Consider the following 22,895-nt stretch of genomic DNA (forward strand, 5'->3'; position numbering starts at 1 on the left):
CCTCTGAAACCTCAGCCCAATGCCCCTGCAGGGCCAATGAAAGTCAGTCTGAGGAACAATCAACAGAGCTTGGATCAAGACCCAACTCACTTTACCTTCAAGTTGCCCTCATGCCTATGTACCTGCAAAGTAATAACTGTAGTAACAACATTGTAGATGGACCTGGGTTCAAGTAGTATTTGTTTTTCTTCCAAAGTGCTTCTCTGGCTCAATGGAACCAATGGTATAGTCCCAGAAGTGTAAACCTTTCCCATCTGACACTCACTGCCAGTATAGGCTCAAAGTGTTTGAAAAAACCCAAATACTCTATGAACCCAGGGCTGATGTAGGGCTACCTGCAAGCTGTCCACCAGCTGCCGTAGCCCTGCCATATACTTTTTGTCCTCCATTTTGCATCCAAATTTAATTATTGTCTTTTCACCAAAATGTTGTACACACACACACACACACACACACACACACACACACACACACACACACACACACACACACACACACACACACCTTCTCTGGTGCCAATCAACCAATGTCAGAAGGTAAAACATTGGTAACTGATCTAATTCAGGACCTGGAACCAGATGAAAAACACAGTGAGCAGCGAGTGCAGTGCATTGTGGGAGAGGAGATCCGACACCGTTCAGCTCTCTCCCTGAAGAGGTCAAAGGTCAGGCCACCTCTCATCTCTCTCACCACACAGGACGGAACCCCTGGCAGGTCAGCTGGGGGTCACCAGTGTGGTCCTATCTGCTGCTCAGTTAAAGGTCAACAGGAAAGGAGAAGGTTTGAATATTGGTACATTCTTACATTAAAAAGGATATTGTGAATGGTGAGTAATGAGACGGAGTCCTATTGTTTAGCAGGGCCCGTATTCACAGTATCTCAGAGTAGGAGTGCTGACTTAATCAGATGCCCCTCTCCATTCATTATTTTGGGCTCCTGAGTGGCGCAGCAGTCTAAGGCACTGCATCTCAGTGCTAAATGCATCACTACAGACCTTGGTTCGATTACAGGCTGTATCACAACCAGCCGTGATTGGGAGTCCCATAGGGCGGTGCACAACTGGTCCAGCGTTGTCCTGGTTAGGGTTTGGCCGGGGTAGCCCGTCATTGTAAATAAGAACTTGTTCTTAACTGACTTGCCTAGTTAAATTAAAGTTAAAAAACAAATAGGCCAAACTGATCCTAGATCAGCTCTCCTGAACACTGGCCCTGGTCTAGTAGGCCTAGTTATATTCATTCAATAAGCATTCCACCTGAGTTTTATGCTTGAGTACATGTTTTCATACTATCATGGAAGGCAGGACAGACAGGAGAGGAATTGTATACTCGTCTCCGGATTTAGGCTCTGTCAATCCCAGACGTCCTGGTAGGGTCACAAAATTCCATGAACTTTCCAAAAAGTTGCCAGGTTTTCCAGATATCATGGTTGGTAGATTCCCGTAATCAGAAAGGAAAATCCTAAAACCACAATTTCTGGAAAACCTTGGAATTTTGGGAAAGTTGCTGGAACTTTGCGACCCTAGAGATCCTGGTGATGTCAGAGGTCAGAGACAGCCACTCTCCCATACCCATCCTGAGTCATACTGCTCCTGAGACAAGAAAAGAAAAGGGGAGGTTTCCTAGGGCTCTGGTCAAAAGTAGTTCGACATACGGAATAGGGTGGCATTTCAGAAGCAGACAAAAAAGGTGTGGTGACAGCTGGATAGGTTCAGTCATCACTGCCTGTCTCACTATATAAACTGTCTGAAAGCTCTGCCTCACTCAAAGGTCTTTAACAAGAATTGGGTGGCACGGTTTGACACAATGTTATAAACAAACTTCATAGAATGGTGACAATAACCCCTGCTGTGTAGGCTACAGTAGAGGAGATGCAGGGGTATAGGCTGTTGTTTTAGAGACAGACAAGACAGCAGAGGAGGACAGGAGTACTATGCTTCCCTGAACATGTATTGTAGCGTCGTCATTATGCCCCAACTGTCTCCCACATAGGGCAAGTTGAGACGTAACACACACAGGGCACGTTGAGATTTAGCACAAACTCCCGCCTGATTCACAATGGATGACAGACAGTACTGTACATGGAATTGATTGGACAATACATTTTGATATACCAGGCTTGGACAGGACAGAGATATTAACACCCAGTTGAGTCTGAGATCCCCCATAAAACATGTGGGTTTAGGAACCACGTTTGAGTGCAGTGTCTGGCAGTTGAATGACACTCAACCCTGCCATGGCCCCAAACCTCCCTAACAGACTGACACTGACTGATGATGCCCAGGTCTCTTTCCTAAACACACAAAAGGAGTAGAAGTTGTTTTTGCTTAGAGAGGGGCTCTGTGCTTGCATAATAACAGTGTACATTGGCACAAACCAGGCATCCATCCAAGGAATTCTTATCACACCTACATGTGCTTCATCCCAAAATGGCACCCTATTCACTATATAGTGCACTACTTTAGGCCCAAGTCAAAGGACCCATAGGGTCCCAGTAAAAAGTAGTGCACTATATAAGGACTAGGGTGCCATTTGGGAGGGAGAGATTATGTATGAAGCTGTAATATGTGGGATTCAGTGACGTGTTACGATCTGCCACCACAGATCTGTTGTTTAGCAACACTCAGAGCGGCTCTAGTGCCTCTACGCTCCTGATTGGAAGAGATTAAGTCTGATTCAATAAACTGCCATTTGCTGTCTGTGTTTACTACAAATACCACATTACATTTAAGATCTGAACATAGAAATCATCTGTAAGTTATAGGTTGCCTACCATAACTCACATCATTGTTGATTAAAACTGGCATGACGTAAATAAACCAGAGAGGGAGGCAACTAAACTACACTGAACAAAAATATAAAATGCAACATGGAACAGTTTAAGATGTTACGGAGTTACAGTTCATATAAGGAAATCAGTCAATTGAAATAAATTCAATAGGCCATAATCTATGGATTTTACATGACTGGGGAAACAGATATGCATCTATTGGTCACAGATACCTTAAATAAATGGGTATGGATCAGAAAACCAGTCAGTATCTGGTGTGACCAGCATATGCCTCATGCAGGGCGACATCTCCTTCGCATAGAGTTGATCAGGCTGTTGATTGTGGCCTGTGGAATGTTGTCCCACTCTTCTTCAATGGCTGTGCGAAGTTGCTGGATGTTGGCAGGATCTGGAACCCGCTGTCATACACATTGATCCAGAGCATCACAAACATTTTCAAGGCCATAGAATAACTGGGACATTTTCTGTTTCCAGGAATTGTGTACCGATCCTTGCGAAATGGGGCCGTGCATTATCATGCTGAAACAAAGTGATGGCGGCGGATGAATGACAAGGCAATGGGCCTCGGGATCTTTTCACAGCACCTCTGTGCATTCAAATTGCCATTGATAAAATGCAATTGTTATTCATGGTCCGTGGCTTATGCCTGCCCATACCATAACGCCACCGGCACCATGGGGCACTCGGTTCACAACAAGATCAGCAAGTCACTCGCCCACACAAAGCCATACACGCGGTCTGCCATCTGCCCAGCACAGTTGAAACCAGGAATCATCCGTGAAGAGCACACTTCTCCAGCGTCCCAGTGGCCATCGAAGGTGAGCATTTGCTCACTGAAGTCAGTTAGGACACCGAACTGCAATCAGGTCAAGACCCTGGTGAGGAAGACAAGCATTCAGATTAGCTTCCCTGAGACGGCTTCTGACAGTTTGTGCAGAAATTCTCCGGTTGTGCAAACCCACAGTTTCATCAGCTGTCCAGGTAGCTGGTCTCAGACGATCCCGCAGGTGAAGAAGCTGGATGTGGAGGTCCTAGGTTGGCGTGGTTACACGTGGTCTGCGGTTGTGAGGCTGGTTAGCCGTACCACCATATGTTGTCAAATGACATTGGAGGCGGTTTATGATAGAGAAATGAACATTACATTCTCTGGCACAGCTCTAGTGAACATTCCTGCAGTCAGCATTCCAATTGCACGCGTCCTCAAAACTTGACATCTGTAATATTGTGTTGTGTAACAAAACTGCACATTTTAGAGTGGCCTTTTATTGTCCCGAGCACAAGATGCACATGTGTAATGATCATGCTGTTTAATCAGCTTCTTGATATGCCACACGTCAGGTGGATGGATTATCTTGGCAAAGGAGAAATGGTAATTACTAACTAATTTGTGCACAACATTTTAGAGAAATAAGCTTTTTGTGCATATGGAACATTTCAGGGAGCTTTCATTTCAGCTCATGAAACTTGGGAATGAATGTTACGTATGTGATAATTCTCACCCGTCTGTTAATTGAATGATTAGAATATTCCTCCCTGAAACATATAATTGTATGGAATTGATTAGAATGTATAAAATAATAATCAATAAATGTGTAGTCCTAGTCAGAATTAGGGTAAAACTATGTCTTTATGGTATTTTAAACAGACTGTGTCTGAGCTTGGTGCCGACCTGACTAGAGATTTGGGAGAGAACGTCTCAAGGACAAGGCCACCATCTCTGTCGGCTGGGTAGTGTGTGCGTAGCAGGACATGTGTGTGCGTATGTTTGTGTGTGCGTATGTGTGTGTGCATGTGTGGGCGTGAGAAGTCAGTATAAAATGAATTGCTTTGTATTCTTGACTTTAGAACGTTCTGTGAATAAACCTTTTTGACCATTTAGCGGTTCCATTCAAACAGGATCTTACAAATTCTGGTTTGCAGACAGAGTAATATAATTAAATTGGGTTATGTACCTGGAGAACATAATTCTCTTATCAACCACAGTTGTAACCACGGTTATGTGAGCTATATGGATCACTCCAAGGCGGAGTGATACATCAGAGTTGAGGATTTACAGACTTATGCTCGTGTACACCTGTGTCATGGCTGGGGTCTGCCCCTATATATAGACTCCATGGCCACGACACATATTCTCTACATATTTTGAGGCCACTCTAGCACCGTAGAGGATTGGAGTGATCCATATAGCTCACATAACCTTGGTTACATACGTAACCTTCGTTATGTTTCACTATTTTGGATCACTCCAATATATTTATATGCCCGTACCAGATTTAGTCAGTACTAGAGGGACCTGGCCAGCCAGCGGTGAAGTCCCAGAGCGGGACCGAGACACAGGGACCCTCCACTCCACATAGACAGTCAATACACCCAACAAGGCACAGCATGCCAGAGGGAGGTCCAGACCACCCTGCCACTGCTGGTCAGGATGAAAGGGATGTTCACATGCCTGTCTGACAGAACCTTCAGGAGGAATGACGGGTTGGGGCGGAGCGATATACTCAACCCCCCAGGTCCATCCGGTAGCATTCAGAACTTATTGAAAGAGCATAGAGGTCACCCACCCTCTTCCTGGAAGTAATCCCTACCAAGAAAGCCACCTTCATAGAGAGGTGTTTCAGGGAAGCAGACGCCAACGGTTCAAAAGGCGGCTTTGCCAAAGCTGCCAAGACCACATCCAGATCCCAGCTCACCATTGAGCGGGTCCTAGCTGGACGCAGGCGTCGAACCCCCTTCATAAACCTGGAGACCAAGGGATGGCGCCCCCCCTGGCTGTCCATCCACCCCACATGGCAGGCAGATATAGCAGCCAAATACCCTCTCAGTGTAGGCTGGCAAGCCCTCATCCTAGCGAGACTGCAGGTATTCGAGGACATACTGCACCCCGCATGACTCGGGCACAATCTCAATACCAGTTTACCAAGAGCAGAACCGCAAGCGCAGCTGGTATGCCGCGGTTGTAGCCGGTGCCCTTGTACGCTGCATGGTGTTCATTATCCTGTAGTCCCAACATGGACCATTTTTAGCGGAGGCGTTGCAGGTAGGCAAACAGGTCCACCTGCACCCTCTGTTGCATCACCTAGGGGGGGGGGGGGGTGCCAGGTAAGTGCTCTGCGAGTAGAGACGCTAGACATCCCTGACCCCAGAGAAGGAGGTCCCGTGCCATAAAATGGAGGCGGTAGGACCTCAGTCCACCCCGATGGTTGATGTAAGCCACCACTGTGGTGTTGTCCATTCTCACCAGGACATGTCTTCCTTTCAGATGTGGAAGGAAAGACTGCAGGGCGAGCAGTACAGCTCGGAGCTCTCGTGTATTGATGTGCCTGCCGCTCTAAGGGGGTAGCCAACAGCCGCTGGACGACCTGCCCTTGGTCACACCCCCAGCCGATCTGGGAGGCTTCTGTGCTGACCAGCTCCTGGTGGCACATCATCAGCATCTCCCCCCACCTGAGAGAAAGGAGCGACAGCTCCACCTCAACAATGCCCCAGGCACTGTGCAGTCACCCACAGCTGGTGGTGACAGCATGTCCCGGGTATGGTGGGGTGAACCACTGGTGAAGAGGCAGGAGATGGAGCAGGTTGCTCCATGTCAGCAATCCCACAGGCGTTGGCAGGTTAGGGCGGATACCCCCGCCCCTGTCGAGAGTGGTCAAGGCAAGATCCCTGAACCCATGAGGCGATCATGAGGAGTCCAGTTCCATGAGAAGGGACCCACTGGGTGGGCCCACCGTTTACAGGAGCATGTTTGGTCCTGGCCAGGTGGGCCCCTGGCAACTGGAATTGGAGTGGTACCCCTGAAGCATTGTGGACAACACCCATGGGGCCACACATTCCTCCCACCTTGCCCTTTGAGACCTGGAGATGAGGAGCACCTGGGTCCCCCAGGCATGATGGTGGTCTGACAGGGTGCTCCACCACACACTGTGCCCTTCCCTGCGGTCATCCCACAACATGAGGCGATGGGGCAGGAGAGGGTCTGCTCCAGAATGGTCATCCCGGTCCCTACAAACCACTCGGTCTGCTCCAGAATGTCATTAACCACTGGGCCAAAAGTCAGCCCTGGGGTGATTGGGAGAGTGGCAAATGTGCTCTGGAGAGCAGCTGGCAGACCGGATTGGACCAGCCAGAGATGGAGCCGGGAGGTAACCACCTGTGCCATGGCCTGTCCGTTGGAGCGGGCCACATCTTTCTGGAGCAGGGAAAGCAGGCGAGACACCTCCATCACTTCCCGGAGGAGCTCCTCTGTGCCCTCCTGCAGCCAGGACAGTAGAGTCTGCAGGTAGGCCTGCAGCATGGCCGCATTGGTAAGGTGGCCAAGAGAGCAATGGGAGCCATATGTGGCTTACAAGTCCTCGTCAAAGACTCCGTGGGGTCCCAGCTTCAGTCGCAGGTTCCGCGCTATAATCTCCCGGTCCGGGAGGACCATGGCACAGCTCTCCTGCAAGGCCTCGCAGAACTCAGCAGAGATGGGGACAGATTGAGTGATCACTGTCCACCAGTTTGATGTCCAGTGTAGTGGCTACCCGAGTGAGTAGGCCCTTCATAGCCTCTTGTCGCTGGGGGCAATGAAACCCCACTGCCGGCTTCTGATGGCCTGTCAGGCTCGTAGCGTCAGTGGTGAACAGTGCCAGCACCGTCACCGAGGAACAGCCCATCACTGGACAACAGGGAACAGCTGTCATTGCCATCGAAGCCATCAACCTCCTGATGCAGGGCATGCGCCCTCCGATCAAGGTGGTCCCAGCGGTCTGACTCTGCCCCCGTCCAGGACTGGCAGCAGATGGGCTCTGCCTGGCTCCGGCCACACTTCCTGGGAGGGGTACTGGGCCTAGTAGAGGGACTAACGACTCGCTGGCACACCACTCCTAAGGAAGGAGCCCGCCTCAGCCTGGCCGACCCACTCGCGCATGACCCCCAATCACACCAGGCACAGGCATTCTGAGAACACCACACAAAACAGGCATCCAGTAGGGCGCTTCACCACCCTCTCCGTGTGGCTCAAATCCAGGCAGTGCATACATGAGGTATGCAGATCACCAAGGGGGATGCCACCATCACACCTGTCACAAAGGGAAGCCATAAGCTCAGCCAAGCTAACAGGGCCACGGAGCAGGGGTCCGATGCCCTGGGAGAGCTATGTCTTAACCCGCTTGGAGGAATAGGAAACTGGAGGGATAAATTACCTAGTACCTCTGCAGAAAACAGGGAAGACCCGTGTGGGAAAAACAGGCAGACAAAAAAAACAGCAACCAGGTAATGGATTTGATTTATGGGTCGTTTTTTTTTTTTTATGTCAACTGAGATATTACCTAGCTGGTTTAATATCCAAGCAGAAAACTAAACGACACCATATGGAGTATCTCTGTTAAGGAACTCCAAAGTTTGTCTCTACATAGTGGAAGCCCACCACAATACTCTTACATTCTGCAAGGGAATGAAGAAAAAAAACCTGCAGGGTAATTAAAGCAATTGACAACACACACAGAACAAGCCAGTCGGCAATATGTGTAAGGTAAATACAGTCTGTGGCAGCGAGAGCCACCAATATATTAATGGATGCACACTGAGTCATAGCGTAACTCTAACTAAACATAAGCAAGACAAACCATGGGCGGAAGATACAGATCAACCACTTGCACCGAGTAGAGCACTGAAGAGGGTTCTGGCCACGTGGCCAGCTGCTCCAGACTGCAAACAGCCAGTGAGTATACTTCCACGCAAGCTATTACACTTACCAGTGACTTAATAAGCGAACTTCAGAAAGTTTGTACATCAACCCATACGGACATCCGCCAAGAAAATGAAAGAGAACGTCTGTGTCGCGGCCATGGGGTCTATATATAGGGGCGGACCCCAGCCTTGACACAGGTGTACACCGGAGTAAATGTGTAAATCCTCACTTCGGATGTATCCCTCCGCCGCGGAGTGATACCAATATATTGGAGTGATCCAATATAGTGAAACATAACAACACACATGTTGCGTTTATAATTTTGTTCAGTGTGAAAAACGCATTCTATGAAATACTATTGGGCGTGCGTGCAGGTACCGCGCGGGTAGGTTAAACGCGATGGCGGTGCAGGTGCATCAAGAAAGGACGGATACGGTCCGCGGTCTATATTTGAATAGTGTCACTGCACTGTAGCCAGTGGTCATTGTATTTGATTAGTGAATTTATAGGGTAACTTCCGTATCTCTCAGCCCACCAGAGCTTCCGTATTAACGGAGTTTCTCAGTCTACCCTGGCTGGATTTTTGACTTTGTAAAGCTATGCGGTCAATTCCGGAGGAGTTAACGACGCTTATTTCAGGTATTTATATTATATATTATTAATCGACGTGTTAGTGTAATGGATTTCTATCCTATCGTTGTCAAACGTAAAGTTTTCCAGAAACATTTTATAACTGTTTTGAAAAAGAGGAAGTAAGTGTCTGTCTCACTACAATATGGATGGTAGAGTTCTTCCCACCATTGAGACGATTGCCACAAACAAACAGGTGCTCCATTGAGTTGTAACTAATATGATTCCTTTATTAGTTGGCAGTATAAAATGAGTAGGCAGGCAACCTATTGTACGCACGTTTGCATCCGAAGTGTTTGGTTATCGCTCCAAAGCAATTATACCAAAACAAAAAAGGACACTATTTTCATGTGTAAAAGTTGGATAAAAATGGACCTTTTTTTGTCATGTGTAAAAGTTGGATAAAAATGGACCTTTTTTTGTCATGTGTAAAAGTTAGAAATGTATCCTAAAAACGGGGATTTCTTTTTAATATTTAGAGTATAGTTGAGAACTCTATTAAATATTTGGGAATGGGCTGCATGATTCTGGTTGATTATTGTGATCACATGACCTGAAACTTTGATGCCTTCACATTTCATTCCCTTTTAAGATCTTGAAGATTTCCTCTTCGATGGTCTGAAAGGAGAGAATTTGAGTAAGAAGGCAAAGGAGAAAAGAGAAGCCTTCATAAAGCGGATCAAAGAGGTCAAATCTGGGTATGTTTAGACTCCAGCAGGACCTATCATAAATACTTTGTGGTTTTGCAACAGCTCCTTAGTTAAATAATATAACTCTGTCTATAGCTGTTTTGCAGTTGTACTATGGCGATATATCATTTCCTTCTTCCTTGTGTCTTACAGATACCCTCAAGAGTTCAACGAGAATCGTATGTTTTTACTCAGTGTGCTTGATGTTGATGTGTTAAAAAAAGGCACCTTACTCCGGGTGGGTAAAATTTGTGGAACGTTCCAACAGAAATCTGTTCCAAAAACTTTATAAGTACAAGGTTGCCAACAAACAACGTATACAAAGTAACATGATCAATTCACCTAGCTAACTAGATGCCGAATAGGCATCAACTCACCACGTAGCTTATTCTTAATGTTTGTCCATAGGCTACCAGAGTGAGGACAGACATTTTTCAGGAATAAACGTGGTGATTGAAAAACTCAATGAAATAGCCCATTCCCTACCCGGTATCTTAATCTGCCTCTATACAACTTTGTATGTGTTGTTTTTTGGCAACTTTGATATTTATGAAGGTTTTGGAGCGGATTCCAGTTGGAATGTTCCACAGATTATACCCCCCTCCCCCTATGGGCCCTGGTCAAATGTAGTGCTCTATATTTTAATTGTATTTATGTAACCATTATTTAACTAGGCAAGTAAGTTAAGAACAAATTCTTATTTACAATGACGGCCTACCAGAAGGCAAAAGGCCTCCTGCAGGGACGGGGGCTGGGATTAAAAATGTCAAATAAATAAGATATACATATAGGACAAAACACACATCACGATGAGAGACAACACAACACGACATAAAGAGAGACCTAAGACAACAACATAGCAAGGCAGCAATTACTTGACAACACAGCATGGTAGCAACACAGCATAACAACAATATGGTAGCAATACAGCATGGTAGCAACACAGCATGGTAGCAACACAACATAACAACATGGTAGCAACACAACATGGTAGCAACACAACATAACAACATGGTAGCAACACAGCATGGTAGCAACACAACATAACAACATGGTAGCAACACAGCATGGTAGCAACACAGCATAACAACAACATGGTAGCAACACAGCATGGTAGCAACACAGCATAACAACAATATGGTAGCAATACAGCATGGTAGCAACACAGCATGGTAGCAACACAACATGGTAGCAACACAACATAACAACAACATGGTAGCAACACAGCATGGTAGCAACACAACATGACAACATGGTAGCAACACAGCATGGTAGCAACACAACATGGTAGCAACACAACATGGTAGCAGCACAAAACATGTTACAAACATTAGCATTAAGGGCAAGAAGGTAGAGACAATAATACATCACACAAAGCAGCCACAGCTGTCAGTAATAGTGTCCATGATTGAGTCTTTGAATAAAGAGATTGAGATAAAAGTGAGTGTTTTGTAGAGAATATATGTCCATTTGGGACGAGCATGGGTCTTACTGTAATACATCAACAACTACCGTTTTGAACCAGGAGATGCAGAGGACTCGGAAGAGGATGAAGTGGAGGACAGCAACAATGATGGAGGGTCGCTGCATTCAGAACGCACAGATAAGGAGGATGAGACCTGTGAAGGTACGTCACAAACACGAGGGTTTATTCCAGGGTTAACACGAGGGTTTATACCAGGGTTAACACGAGGGTTTATACCAGGGTCAACACTTGGGTTTATACCAGGGTCAACACTTGGGTTTTAGACCAGGGTTAACACTTGGGTTTTAGACCAGGGTTAACACTTGGGTTTTAGACCAGGGTTAACACGAGGGTTTATACCAGGGTTTATACCAGGGTTAACACGAGGGTTTATACCAGGGTTAACACTTGGGTTTTAGACCAGGGTTAACACTTGGGTTTTAGACCAGGGTTAACACTTGGGTTTTAGACCAGGGTTAACACTTGGGTTTTAGACCAGGGTTAACACGAGGGTTTATACCAGGGTTAACACGAGGTTTTATACCAGGGTCAGCACGAGGGCGTAGACCAGGGTCAGCACGAGGGCGTAGACCAGGGTCAGCACGAGGGCTTTAGACCAGGGTCAGCACGAGGGCTTTAGACCAGGGTCAGCACGAGGGCTTTAGACCAGGGTCAGCACGAGGGCCTTAGACCAGGGTCAGCACGAGGGCCTTAGACCAGGGTCAGCACGAGGGCCTTAGACCAGGGTCAGCACGAGGGCCTTAGACCAGGGTCAGCACGAGGGCCTTAGACCAGGGTCAGCACGAGGGCCTTAGACCAGGGTCAGCACGAGGGCCTTAGACCAGGGTCAGCACGAGGGCCTTAGACCAGGGTCAGCACGAGGGCCTTAGACCAGGGTCAGCACGAGGGCTTTAGACCAGGGTCAGCACGAGGGCGTAGACCAGAGTTGGATTCAAAGAATTAAAATTTGAATTCATGCTTCTCTGTAAGAAAACAATTGGAATGAGCTAGAAATTTCAGTTTATATCCTGAATTGAAATGGAATGGACCCAGACTCTGATACAATCTACAAACGTACATACATACATGCTGTACCAGTCAAAAGTTTGAACACAGCTACTCATTCAAGGCCATTTTCTTTTTTTTGACTATTTTCTACATTATAAAATAATAGTGAAGACATCTAAACTATGAAATAACACACATAGAATCATGTAGTGACCAAAAAAGTGTTAAACAAATCAAAATATATTTGAGATTCTTCAAAGTAGCCACCCTTTGCCTTGATTACAGCTTTGCCCACTCTTGGCATTATCTCAACCAGCTTCACCTGGAATGCTTTTCCAACAAACTTGGTGGAGTTCACACACATGCTGAGCACTTGTTGAAATGCATTCCAGGTGACTACCTCATGAAGCTGGTTGAGACATTCTAGACATGTCTGTGCTTCCAACTTTGTAGCAACAGTTTGGGGAGACCCTTTCCTGTTTCAGCATGACAATGCCCCCATGCACAAAGTGAGGTCCATACAGAAATGGTTTGTCGAGATCTGTGTGGAAGAACTTGGCTGGCCTGCACAGAGCCCTGACCTCAAGCTCATCGAACACCTTTGGGATTAATTGGAACACCGACTGCGAGCCAGGCCTAATTCTTCAACATCAGTGCCCGACCTCACTAATGTTCTTGTGGCTGAATGGAAGCAAGTCCCTGCAGCAATGTTCCAACATCTAGTGGTAAGCCTTCCCAGAAGAGTGGAGGCTGGTATAACAGTCAAAGTGGGGCCAACTCTATATTAATGCCATGTTTTTGGAATGAGATGTTTGATGAGCAGGTGTCTACATACTTTTGTCCATGTAGTGTTTGTGGTTATCTCTCTCTCTCACCAAGTCTGTGTGTGAGTGAGAGAGAAAGCTGAAGTGAAGGAAATTGTGAGACCATTGACATTCCAGTTGTAACTTGGCAACTGACTTTGGAAGCAATTTGAAGGGCACAGCTGTGGGTTGGCCCCTCATGACAGAGAGAGCATAGTTTATTACTCACATCCTGGAACCTCTGCGAGTGGCAGTCGAGAGGTTTACAGTTACCACTTTACATTTCTACTACAGTCCAAGAAAAGGCATGCAGTAGTATACAGTAGTCTACAGTATACAGTAGTCTTTCTCCCATAACAGTAACCTACACAGCGTTTGTGTATTTGCTTTTGGTTAATAGAGTATCAAGATAAACGTTGTGAAAGGGTAAGGGGTCTGGGTTTTATTGGCCTTTAAACAGCTGCCAGTTTTATGGCCCCTCTTTCACTCGGAGCAACTTTGACACAGAGAGTTGAACATTTGCATTGAAGTTGCACTAGTTGGCTGCAAAATATTGTTCTCTTCTGCACTAAGAGATGCTTAACTTCTATATCGACCCAACTGATGACAAACCAAATAAGCAAAGATGTGTGTTACCCTCTTTTTGGACATTGTACGGGTGCATTTTCACTGTGAGATTCATTGGAATCGGGGACTGTGTAGTAGGTCGTCTTGGTTTTCGGGAGCAAGAAAAGACAAAGCAAAACTGTACTATTTCCTGTTTTTCCAAAGTAACAGTTGTCCAATCAGCTTAGCCATAGTCATTGATCTAAATGATGAGAACGTAAAGAAGGTTGCTATAGAAGGCTGATAGACTTGCATCGTTGTCTCTCTGCCTATAGGTGCTCAGCAGTCTCTAGCCGTGGCGGCTCAGGACCTCCAGTCTGTCTTCAAGGCCGGACACCTGGAGAAACGCAGGAAGGGTGGGGTTCTTCCATTGACATGCATATATTAAAATATATACACATATATTGTTTATATACGACATTGGTGTCTTTACTAACATACACGACACACACTCTGGGACTTTTGGGGAAACAACACTGTTTATATACGACATTGGTGTCTTTACTAACATACACGACACACACTCTGGGACTTTTGGGGAAACAACACTGTTTATATACGACATTGGTGTCTTTACTAACATACACAACACACACTCTGGGACTTTTGGGGAAACAACACTGTTTATATACGACATTGGTGTCTTTACTAACATACACGACACACTCTGGGACTTTTGGGGAAACAACACTGTTTATATACGACATTGGTGTCTTTACTAACATACACGACACACACTCTGGGACTTTTGGGGAAACAACACTGTTTATATACGACATTGGTGTGTTTACTAACATACACGACACACACTCTGGGACTTTTGGGGAAACAACACTGTTTATATACGACATTGGTGTCTTTACTAACATACACGACACACACTCTGGGACTTTTGGGGAAACAACACTGTTTATATACGACATTGGTGTCTTTACTAACATACACGACACACACTCTGGGACTTTTGAAACAACACTGTTTATATACGACATTGGTGTCTTTACTAACATACACGACACACACTCTGGGACTTTTGGGGAAACAACACTGTTTATATACGACATTGGTGTCTTTACTAACATACACAACACACACTCTGGGACTTTTGGGGAAACAACACTGTTTATATACGACATTGGTGTGTTTACTAACATACACAACACACACTCTGGGACTTTTGGGGAAACAACACTGTTTATATACGACATTGGTGTCTTTACTAACATACACGACACACACTCTGGGACATTTGGGGAAACAACACTGTTTATATACGACATTGGTGTCTTTACTAACATACACAACACACACTCTGGGACTTTTGGGGAAACAACACTGTTTATATACGACATTGGTGTCTTTACTAACATACACGACACACACTCTGGGACTTTTGGGGAAACAACACTGTTTATATACGACATTGGTGTCTTTACTAACATACACAACACACACTCTGGGACTTTTGGGGAAACAACACTGTTTATATACGACATTGGTGTGTTTACTAACATACACAACACACACTCTGGGACATTTGGGGAAACAACACTGTTTATATACGACATTGGTGTCTTTACTAACATACACGACACACACTCTGGGACATTTGGGGAAACAACACTGTTTATATACGACATTGGTGTCTTTACTAACATACACGACACACACTCTGGGACTTTTGGGGAAACAACACTGTTTATATACGACATTGGTGTCTTTACTAACATACACGACACACACTCTGGGACATTTGGGGAAACAACACTGTTTATATACGACATTGGTGTCTTTACTAACATACACGACACACACTCTGGGACATTTGGGGAAACAACACTGTTTATATACGACATTGGTGTCTTTACTAACATACACGACACACACTCTGGGACTTTTGGGGAAACAACACTGTTTATATACGACATTGGTGTGTTTACTAACATACACGACACACACTCTGGGACTTTTGGGGAAACAACACTGTTTATATACGACATTGGTGTCTTTACTAACATACACGACACACACTCTGGGACTTTTGGGGAAACAACACTGTTTATATACGACATTGGTGTCTTTACTAACATACACGACACACACTCTGGGACTTTTGGGGAAACAACACTGTTTATATACGACATTGGTGTCTTTACTAACATACACGACACACACTCTGGGACATTTGGGGAAACAACACTGTTTATATACGACATTGGTGTCTTTACTAACATACACAACACACACTCTCTTTTGGGGAAACAACACTGTTTATATACGACATTGGTGTCTTTACTAACATACAAACACACACTCTGGGACTTTTGGGGAAACAACACTGTTTATATACGACATAACATCACACTCTGGGACTTTTGGGGAAACAACACTGGCACATTGGTGTGACTAACATACACAACACACACTCTGGGACATTTGGGGAAACAACCAGACATGTCTTTACTAACATACACGACACACACTCTGGGACATTTGGGGAAACAACACTGACGACATTGGTGTCTTTACTAACATACACGACACACACTCTGGGACTTTTGGGGAAACAACACAGACATTGGTGTCTTTACTAACATACAGACACACACTCTGGGACTTTTGGGGAAACAACACAGTGACACACACTCTGGGAGAAAGGTACATTTGGGGAAACAACACAGACATTCTACTACTGGGACTTTTGGGGCAGAAACATGGGAGAAACAACACTGTTTATAACCAGACATTCTACTACTACGGCAGTGAGAAAGGTACTAACATACACCAGACATTCTACTACTGTTTATATACGGCAGTTGGTGTCTACTAACATGAGACACTGAACCAAACATTCTACTACTACGGCAGTGAGCTAGGTACACACACTCTGGGAACCGACATTGGTGTCTTTACTAACATACACAACACACAGACATTCTACTACTACGGAAACAACAGTGAGAAACTCTGGGTACATTTGGGGAAACCAAACATTCTACTACACGACACACACTCTGGGACTTTTGGGGAAACAACACTGTTTATATAGACATTGGTGTCTTTACTAACATACACGACACACACTCTGGGACTTTTGGGGAAACAACACTGTTTATATACGACATTGGTGGTACTCTGGGACTTTTGGGGAAACAACACAGACATTCTACTACTATTTGGGGCAGTGATTGGTGTCTTTACTAACATACACGACACACACTCTGGTACATTTGGGGAAACAACCAGACATTACTACTACTGGGACTTTTGGGGAAACAACAGTGAGAAAGGTACTCAACCAGACATTCTACTACTGGGACTTTTGGGAAACAACACTGTTTATATACGACATTGGTGTGTTTACTACATACACGACACGCACTCTGGGACATTTGGGGAAACAACATTCTACTACTACGGCAGTGAGAAGAGTACTCAACCAGACATTCTACTACTATGGCAGTGAGAAAGGTACTGAACCAAACATTCTACTACTACGGCAGTGAGAAAGGTACTCAACCAAACATTCTACTACTACCAGGTACTCAACCAGACATTCTACTACTACGGTAGTGAGAAAGGTACTCAACCAGACATTCTACTACTACGGCAGTGAGAAAGGTAATGAACCAAACATTCTACTACTACGGCAGTGAGCTAGGTACTCAACCAGACATTCTACTACTACGGCAGTGAGCTAGGTACTCAACCAGACATTCTACTACTACGGTAGTGAGAAAGGTAATGAACCAAACATTCTACTACTACGGCAGTGAGAAAGGTACTCAACCAGACATTCTACTACTACGGTAGTGAGAAAGGTAATGAACCAAACATTCTACTACTACGGCAGTGAGCTAGGTACTCAACCAGACATTCTACTACTATGGCAGTGAGAAAGGTAATGAACCAAACATTCTACTACTACGGCAGTGAGCTAGGTACTCAACCAGACATTCTACTACTACGGTAGTGAGAAAGGTACTCAACTAGACATTCTACTACTACGGTAGTGAGAAAGGTACTCAACCAGACATTCTACTACTACGGTAGTGAGAAAGGTACTCAACCAGACATTCTACTACTACGGCAGTGAGAAAGGTACTCAACCAGACATTCTACTACTACGGCAGTGAGAAAGGTACTCAACCAGACATTCTACTACTACGGTAGTGAGAAAGGTACTCAACCAGACATTCTACTACTACGGTAGTGAGAAAGGTACTCAACCAGACATTCTACTACTACGGTAGTGAGAAAGGTACTCAACCAGACATTCTACTACTACGGCAGTGAGAAAGGTACTCAACCAGACATTCTACTACTACGGCAGTGAGAAAGGTACTCAACCAGACATTCTACTACTACGGCAGTGAGAAAGGTACTCAACCAGACATTCTACTACTACGGCAGTGAGAAAGGTACTCAACCAGACATTCTACTACTACGGTAGTGAGAAAGGTACTCAACCAGACATTCTACTACTACGGTAGTGAGAAAGGTACTCAACCAGACATTCTACTACTACGGTAGTGAGAAAGGTACTCAACCAGACATTCTACTACTACGGCAGTGAGAAAGGTACTCAACCAGACATTCTACTACTACGGTAGTGAGAAAGGTACTCAACCAGACATTCTACTACTACGGTAGTGGGAAAGGTACTCAACCAGACATTCTATTACTACGGTAGTGGGAAAGGTACTCAACCAGACATTCTACTACTACGGTAGTGAGAAAGGTACTCAACCAGACATTCTACTACTACGGTAGTGAGAAAGGTACTCAACCAGACATTCTACTACTACGGTAGTGAGAAAGGTACTCAACCAGACATTCTACTACTACGGTAGTGAGAAAGGTACTCAACCAGACATTCTACTACTACGGTAGTGAGAAAGGTACTCAACCAGACATTCTACTACTACGGTAGTGAGAAAGGTACTCAACCAGACATTCTACTACTACGGTAGTGAGAAAGGTACTCAACCAGACATTCTACTACTACGGTAGTGAGAAAGGTACTCAACCAGACATTCTACTACTACGGTAGTGAGAAAGGTACTCAACCAGACATTCTACTACTACGGTAGTGAGAAAGGTACTCAACCAGACATTCTACTACTACGGTAGTGAGAAAGGTACTCAACCAGACATTCTACTACTACGGTAGTGAGAAAGGTATTCAACATTCATGACTTCCCAGACCACTGTAGTTTGAGGTGTTTGGGAATGTATATTTGATCTTTTCATAGTTTTTAATTTTGATTGAATATATAGAATTTCTAGCCAAGCAGTGATGTTACTCTAGTAATCATGACTTGTTGTTGTAGTTGTTTCTCTCTCTCTCCTCTGACAGACAAGCAGCAGAAGGGCGAGTTTGCAATTGATGGCTACAGTGTCAAGATGAATAACACCTTGCGGAAAGATTCCAAGAAAGATTGCTGCTTTGAAATTTCTTCCTCTGACAAGCGAGTATATCAGGTGAGAGAGCTCGTCTCTTGATGACACTTAGGGGCATACCATACGCTAATCATTGCAGTCTGTCCATGTAACATTTCTGAAACCACTATAGGACGGTTTCCCGGACACCGATTCACCTGAGTCCTGGAGAATATATAGAATCTCATTGAAATATATTTTTAGTCCAAGACTAAGATTTATCTGTCTGGTATACTGTCCCTTTAAACCTGGATCATAGTCCAAAACGTGGACACGTCCACACAGCAGTGTTCTACAATATTGGACCTTTGGCTTTCATACTTGTTGAGTTCTCTGCTCAGCTCAAGCAATTTCTCCAACTGTCAACACATTGAAATGAACAGGAGTCACGTTGGTTGGGGATTGTGGAGAGGTGTTCAGGCACTACGTTCCCCTGTTCCCCTGCAGATGGTCTCAGAGCCACGTGGCTTTGTCCCAATCGGACGCCGGACTACCTCGTGTCTGTGAACTATGATTTACGCCTTAAAGGGAAAATCCATTCAAACTATATTTTAAATGTTTGCATTAGTCCGCTGTTGATACAGTCCCAAAATGTTTTGCATGTCAGCAGTGAATTTTTCAAAAGATTGGACTTTCAAGAAGCAAAGTGCCACTGACCACATCATAATGATGATGCAAAACACACACATTTAGAGTTTTGGTAAAGTATTTCTCACATACATATGCAGGTTTCTTAGCTAGTTTTTTCCTTCCTTGAGGGAAGTTTAGCTAATGTATAAATACAGGGCTATTTGTTTATGCTAATTAATTTAGGGGCAACTACTTACTGTCGTTTTCCTCTCTCTGTCTCTCTCTCTGTCTCTCTCTCTCTGTCTCTCTCTCTCTCTCTCTCTCTCTCTCTCTCTCTCTCTGTCTCTGTTGTCTCTCTCTCTCTCTCTGTCTCTCTCTCTGTCTCTCTCTTTCTCTCTGTCTGTCTCTTTCTCCCTGTCTCTTTCTCTCTGTCTCTTCTCTCTCTCTCTCTTTCTCTCTGTCTCTTTCTCTCTCTCTGTCTCTCTTCTGCTCTCTCAGTTCTGTGCGTCATCTCAGAAAGAGGCAGAGGAATGGGTGGAGCAGATAGATTTTGTGTTGAGAGGTTTGTAATACTCACCATTAGACCTCATATTTTATCCAATGTACTTTTCATGTCAAGTCTTTTTATGAATATTTTGATAGTAACAAGTATAGACTAATTCCCTTATTTAATCTGAGGCTGTGTGTGTGGGTGGCTGTGTGTATTTGCAGACATGTCAGGGGTCATTCCATTGGACGAGGAGGATCAAGAGACGTACGATGACATTGGCGCTGTCGAGGCGGCGCCTATTGACGATGACATCTACGAAGAACTCCCAGGTCTGCCATTTCTCTCTCTCACACACACAGACACACACACACACACACACACACACACACACACACACACACACACACACACACACACACACACACACACACACACACACACACACACACACACACACACACACACACACACACACACACACACACACACACACACACACACACACACACTGTGTACTCTGTCAGAGAATGTAACCAAGAATCCTGTTCCCTAGAGGACTGTTTGAATGGATGCTTCCTGATTGACACATCCTCTATGCTCCGGCTCTGTCATGTTATTACTACTATCCTTATTATGGGATAGATGGGGGAGGAGACCCAAATGGTACCATTTTCCCTTTCTAGTGCACTACTCTTGACCAGAGGCCAATGGACCCGAATGGAAAAAGTAGTGCCTCATAAAGGGAATAGCAGGCCATTTGGGACTCAGGCAGGGTGGTGCAATGTTGACGGTACATTTCTCCTCTCTCTGCTCGCTCTCGTTAACATAAACACATAGCTGTGAATGAATTGAGGTGTAAATACTAACTACTGTTTACTTCTCTCTATCACTCACTCACACACATCACCGTTCAAAAGTGTGGGGTCACTTAGAATTGTCCTGTTTTTGAAAGAAAATGTAAAAATATTGTCCATTAAAATAACATCAAATTGACCAGCAATACAGTGTAGACATTGATAATGTTGTAAATTACTATTGTACCCGGAAACAACTGATTAAAAAAAAAATCTAAAAAGAGAATATGGTACAGAGGCCCATTATCAGCAACCACCACTCCTGTGTTCCAATGGCATTGCCACCAGTCTCAATGTCAACAGTGAAGAGGTGACTCCGGGATGCTGGCCTTCTAGGCAGAGTTCCTCTGTCCAGTGTCTGTGTTCTTTTGCCCATTTTTAATATTTTCTTTTTATTGGTCAGTCTGAGATATGGATTTTTCTTTGCAACTCTGCCTAGAAGGCCAGCATCCCAGAGTCGCCTCTTCACTGTTGACGTTGAGACTGGTGTTTTGCGGGTATTATTTAATGAAGCTGCCAGTTGAGGACTTGTGAGGTGTCTGTTTCTCAAACTAGACACTCTAATGTACTTGTCCTCTTGCTCTGTTGTGCACCGGGCCTCCCACTCCTCTTTCTATTCTGGTTAAAGCCAGTTTGTGCTGTTCTGTGAAGGGAGTAGTACACAGCGTTGTACGAGATCTTCAGTTTCCTGGCAATTTCTCGCATGGAATAGCCTTCATTTTCAGAACAAGAATAGACTGATGAGTTTTAGAAGAAAGTTATTTGTTTCTGGCCATTTTGTGCCTGTAATCGAACCCACAAATGCTGATGCTTCAGATACTCAACTAGTCTAAAGAAGGCCAGTTTTATTGCTTCTTTAATCAGAACAACTGTTTTCAGCTGTGCTAACATAATTGCAAAAGGGTTTTCTAATGATCAATTAGCCTTTTGAAATGATAAACTTGGATTAGCTAACACAATGTGCCATTGGAACACAGGAGTGATGGTTGCTGATAATGGGCCTCTGTACGCCTATGTAGATATTCCATAAAAAATCAGCCGTTTCCAGCTACAATAGTAATTTACAACATTAACAAGGTCTACCCTGTATTTCTGATCAATTTGATGTTATTTTAATGGGAAAAAACAAGGACATTTCTAAGTGATGCCAAACTTTTGAGTGTGTGTGTACATACACACTCTGTCAAAAGTAGTGCACTATAAAGGGAATTGGGTGTCATTTGGGACACAGCCCTGTTCTTGCAGCTTGTGTTGCAGCTTGTGTAACTTCTATGTTACAAGCCTGTTAAACAACAGGTGTGGCTGACTAGCTGGGGCTTTGCATTACTCACATTGTTTAGATCCACATCTGACCCTCTCTCTGTCTGGGGCCATTTACATCCCTCACGTTAACCAGACCCACATCTGACCCTCTCTCTGTCTGGGGCCATTTACATCCCTCACGTTAACCAGACCCACATCTGACCCTCTCTCTGTCTGGGGCCATTTACATCCCTCACGTTAACCAGACCCACATCTGACCCTCTCTCTGTCTGGGGCCATTTACATCCCTCACGTTAACCAGACCCACATCTGACCCTCTCTCTGTCTGGGGCCATTTACACATCCCTCTAACCAGACCCACATCTGACCCCTCTCTCTGTCTGGGGCCATTTACAACGTTAACCAGACCCACATCTGACCCTCTCTGTCTGGGGCCATTTACATCCCTCACGTTAACCAGGGCCATTTACATCCCTCACGTTAACCAGACCCACATCTGACCCTCTCTCTGTCTGGGGCCATTTACATCCCTCACGTTAACCAGACCCACATCTGACCCCTCTCTGTCTGGGGCCATTTACATCCCTCACGTTAACCAGACCCACATCTGACCCTCT

The 22,895-nt window shown here is 44.9% G+C and overlaps 1 protein-coding gene across 1 annotated transcript in view; it reads left to right on the forward strand.

The window, feature by feature from the left end:
* Window positions 1-8,739: 8,739 nt before the first annotated feature.
* Window positions 8,740-22,895, forward strand: part of skap2 (src kinase associated phosphoprotein 2) — a 14,750-nt gene continuing 594 nt past the window's right edge. The window contains exons 1-9 of the mRNA XM_046334825.1: window positions 8,740-9,097; window positions 9,681-9,786; window positions 9,931-9,956; window positions 11,303-11,404; window positions 13,935-14,015; window positions 16,341-16,430; window positions 19,019-19,143; window positions 20,170-20,233; window positions 20,383-20,494. Of these exons, the coding sequence (XP_046190781.1) occupies window positions 9,058-9,097; window positions 9,681-9,786; window positions 9,931-9,956; window positions 11,303-11,404; window positions 13,935-14,015; window positions 16,341-16,430; window positions 19,019-19,143; window positions 20,170-20,233; window positions 20,383-20,494 (746 nt within the window). The 5' untranslated portion in view covers window positions 8,740-9,057. The remainder of the gene's footprint in view (window positions 9,098-9,680; window positions 9,787-9,930; window positions 9,957-11,302; window positions 11,405-13,934; window positions 14,016-16,340; window positions 16,431-19,018; window positions 19,144-20,169; window positions 20,234-20,382; window positions 20,495-22,895) is intronic.

The sequence above is a fragment of the Oncorhynchus gorbuscha genome, unplaced genomic scaffold, assembly GCF_021184085.1.
Source record: "Oncorhynchus gorbuscha isolate QuinsamMale2020 ecotype Even-year unplaced genomic scaffold, OgorEven_v1.0 Un_scaffold_607, whole genome shotgun sequence".
Lineage (NCBI taxonomy): Eukaryota > Metazoa > Chordata > Actinopteri > Salmoniformes > Salmonidae > Oncorhynchus > Oncorhynchus gorbuscha.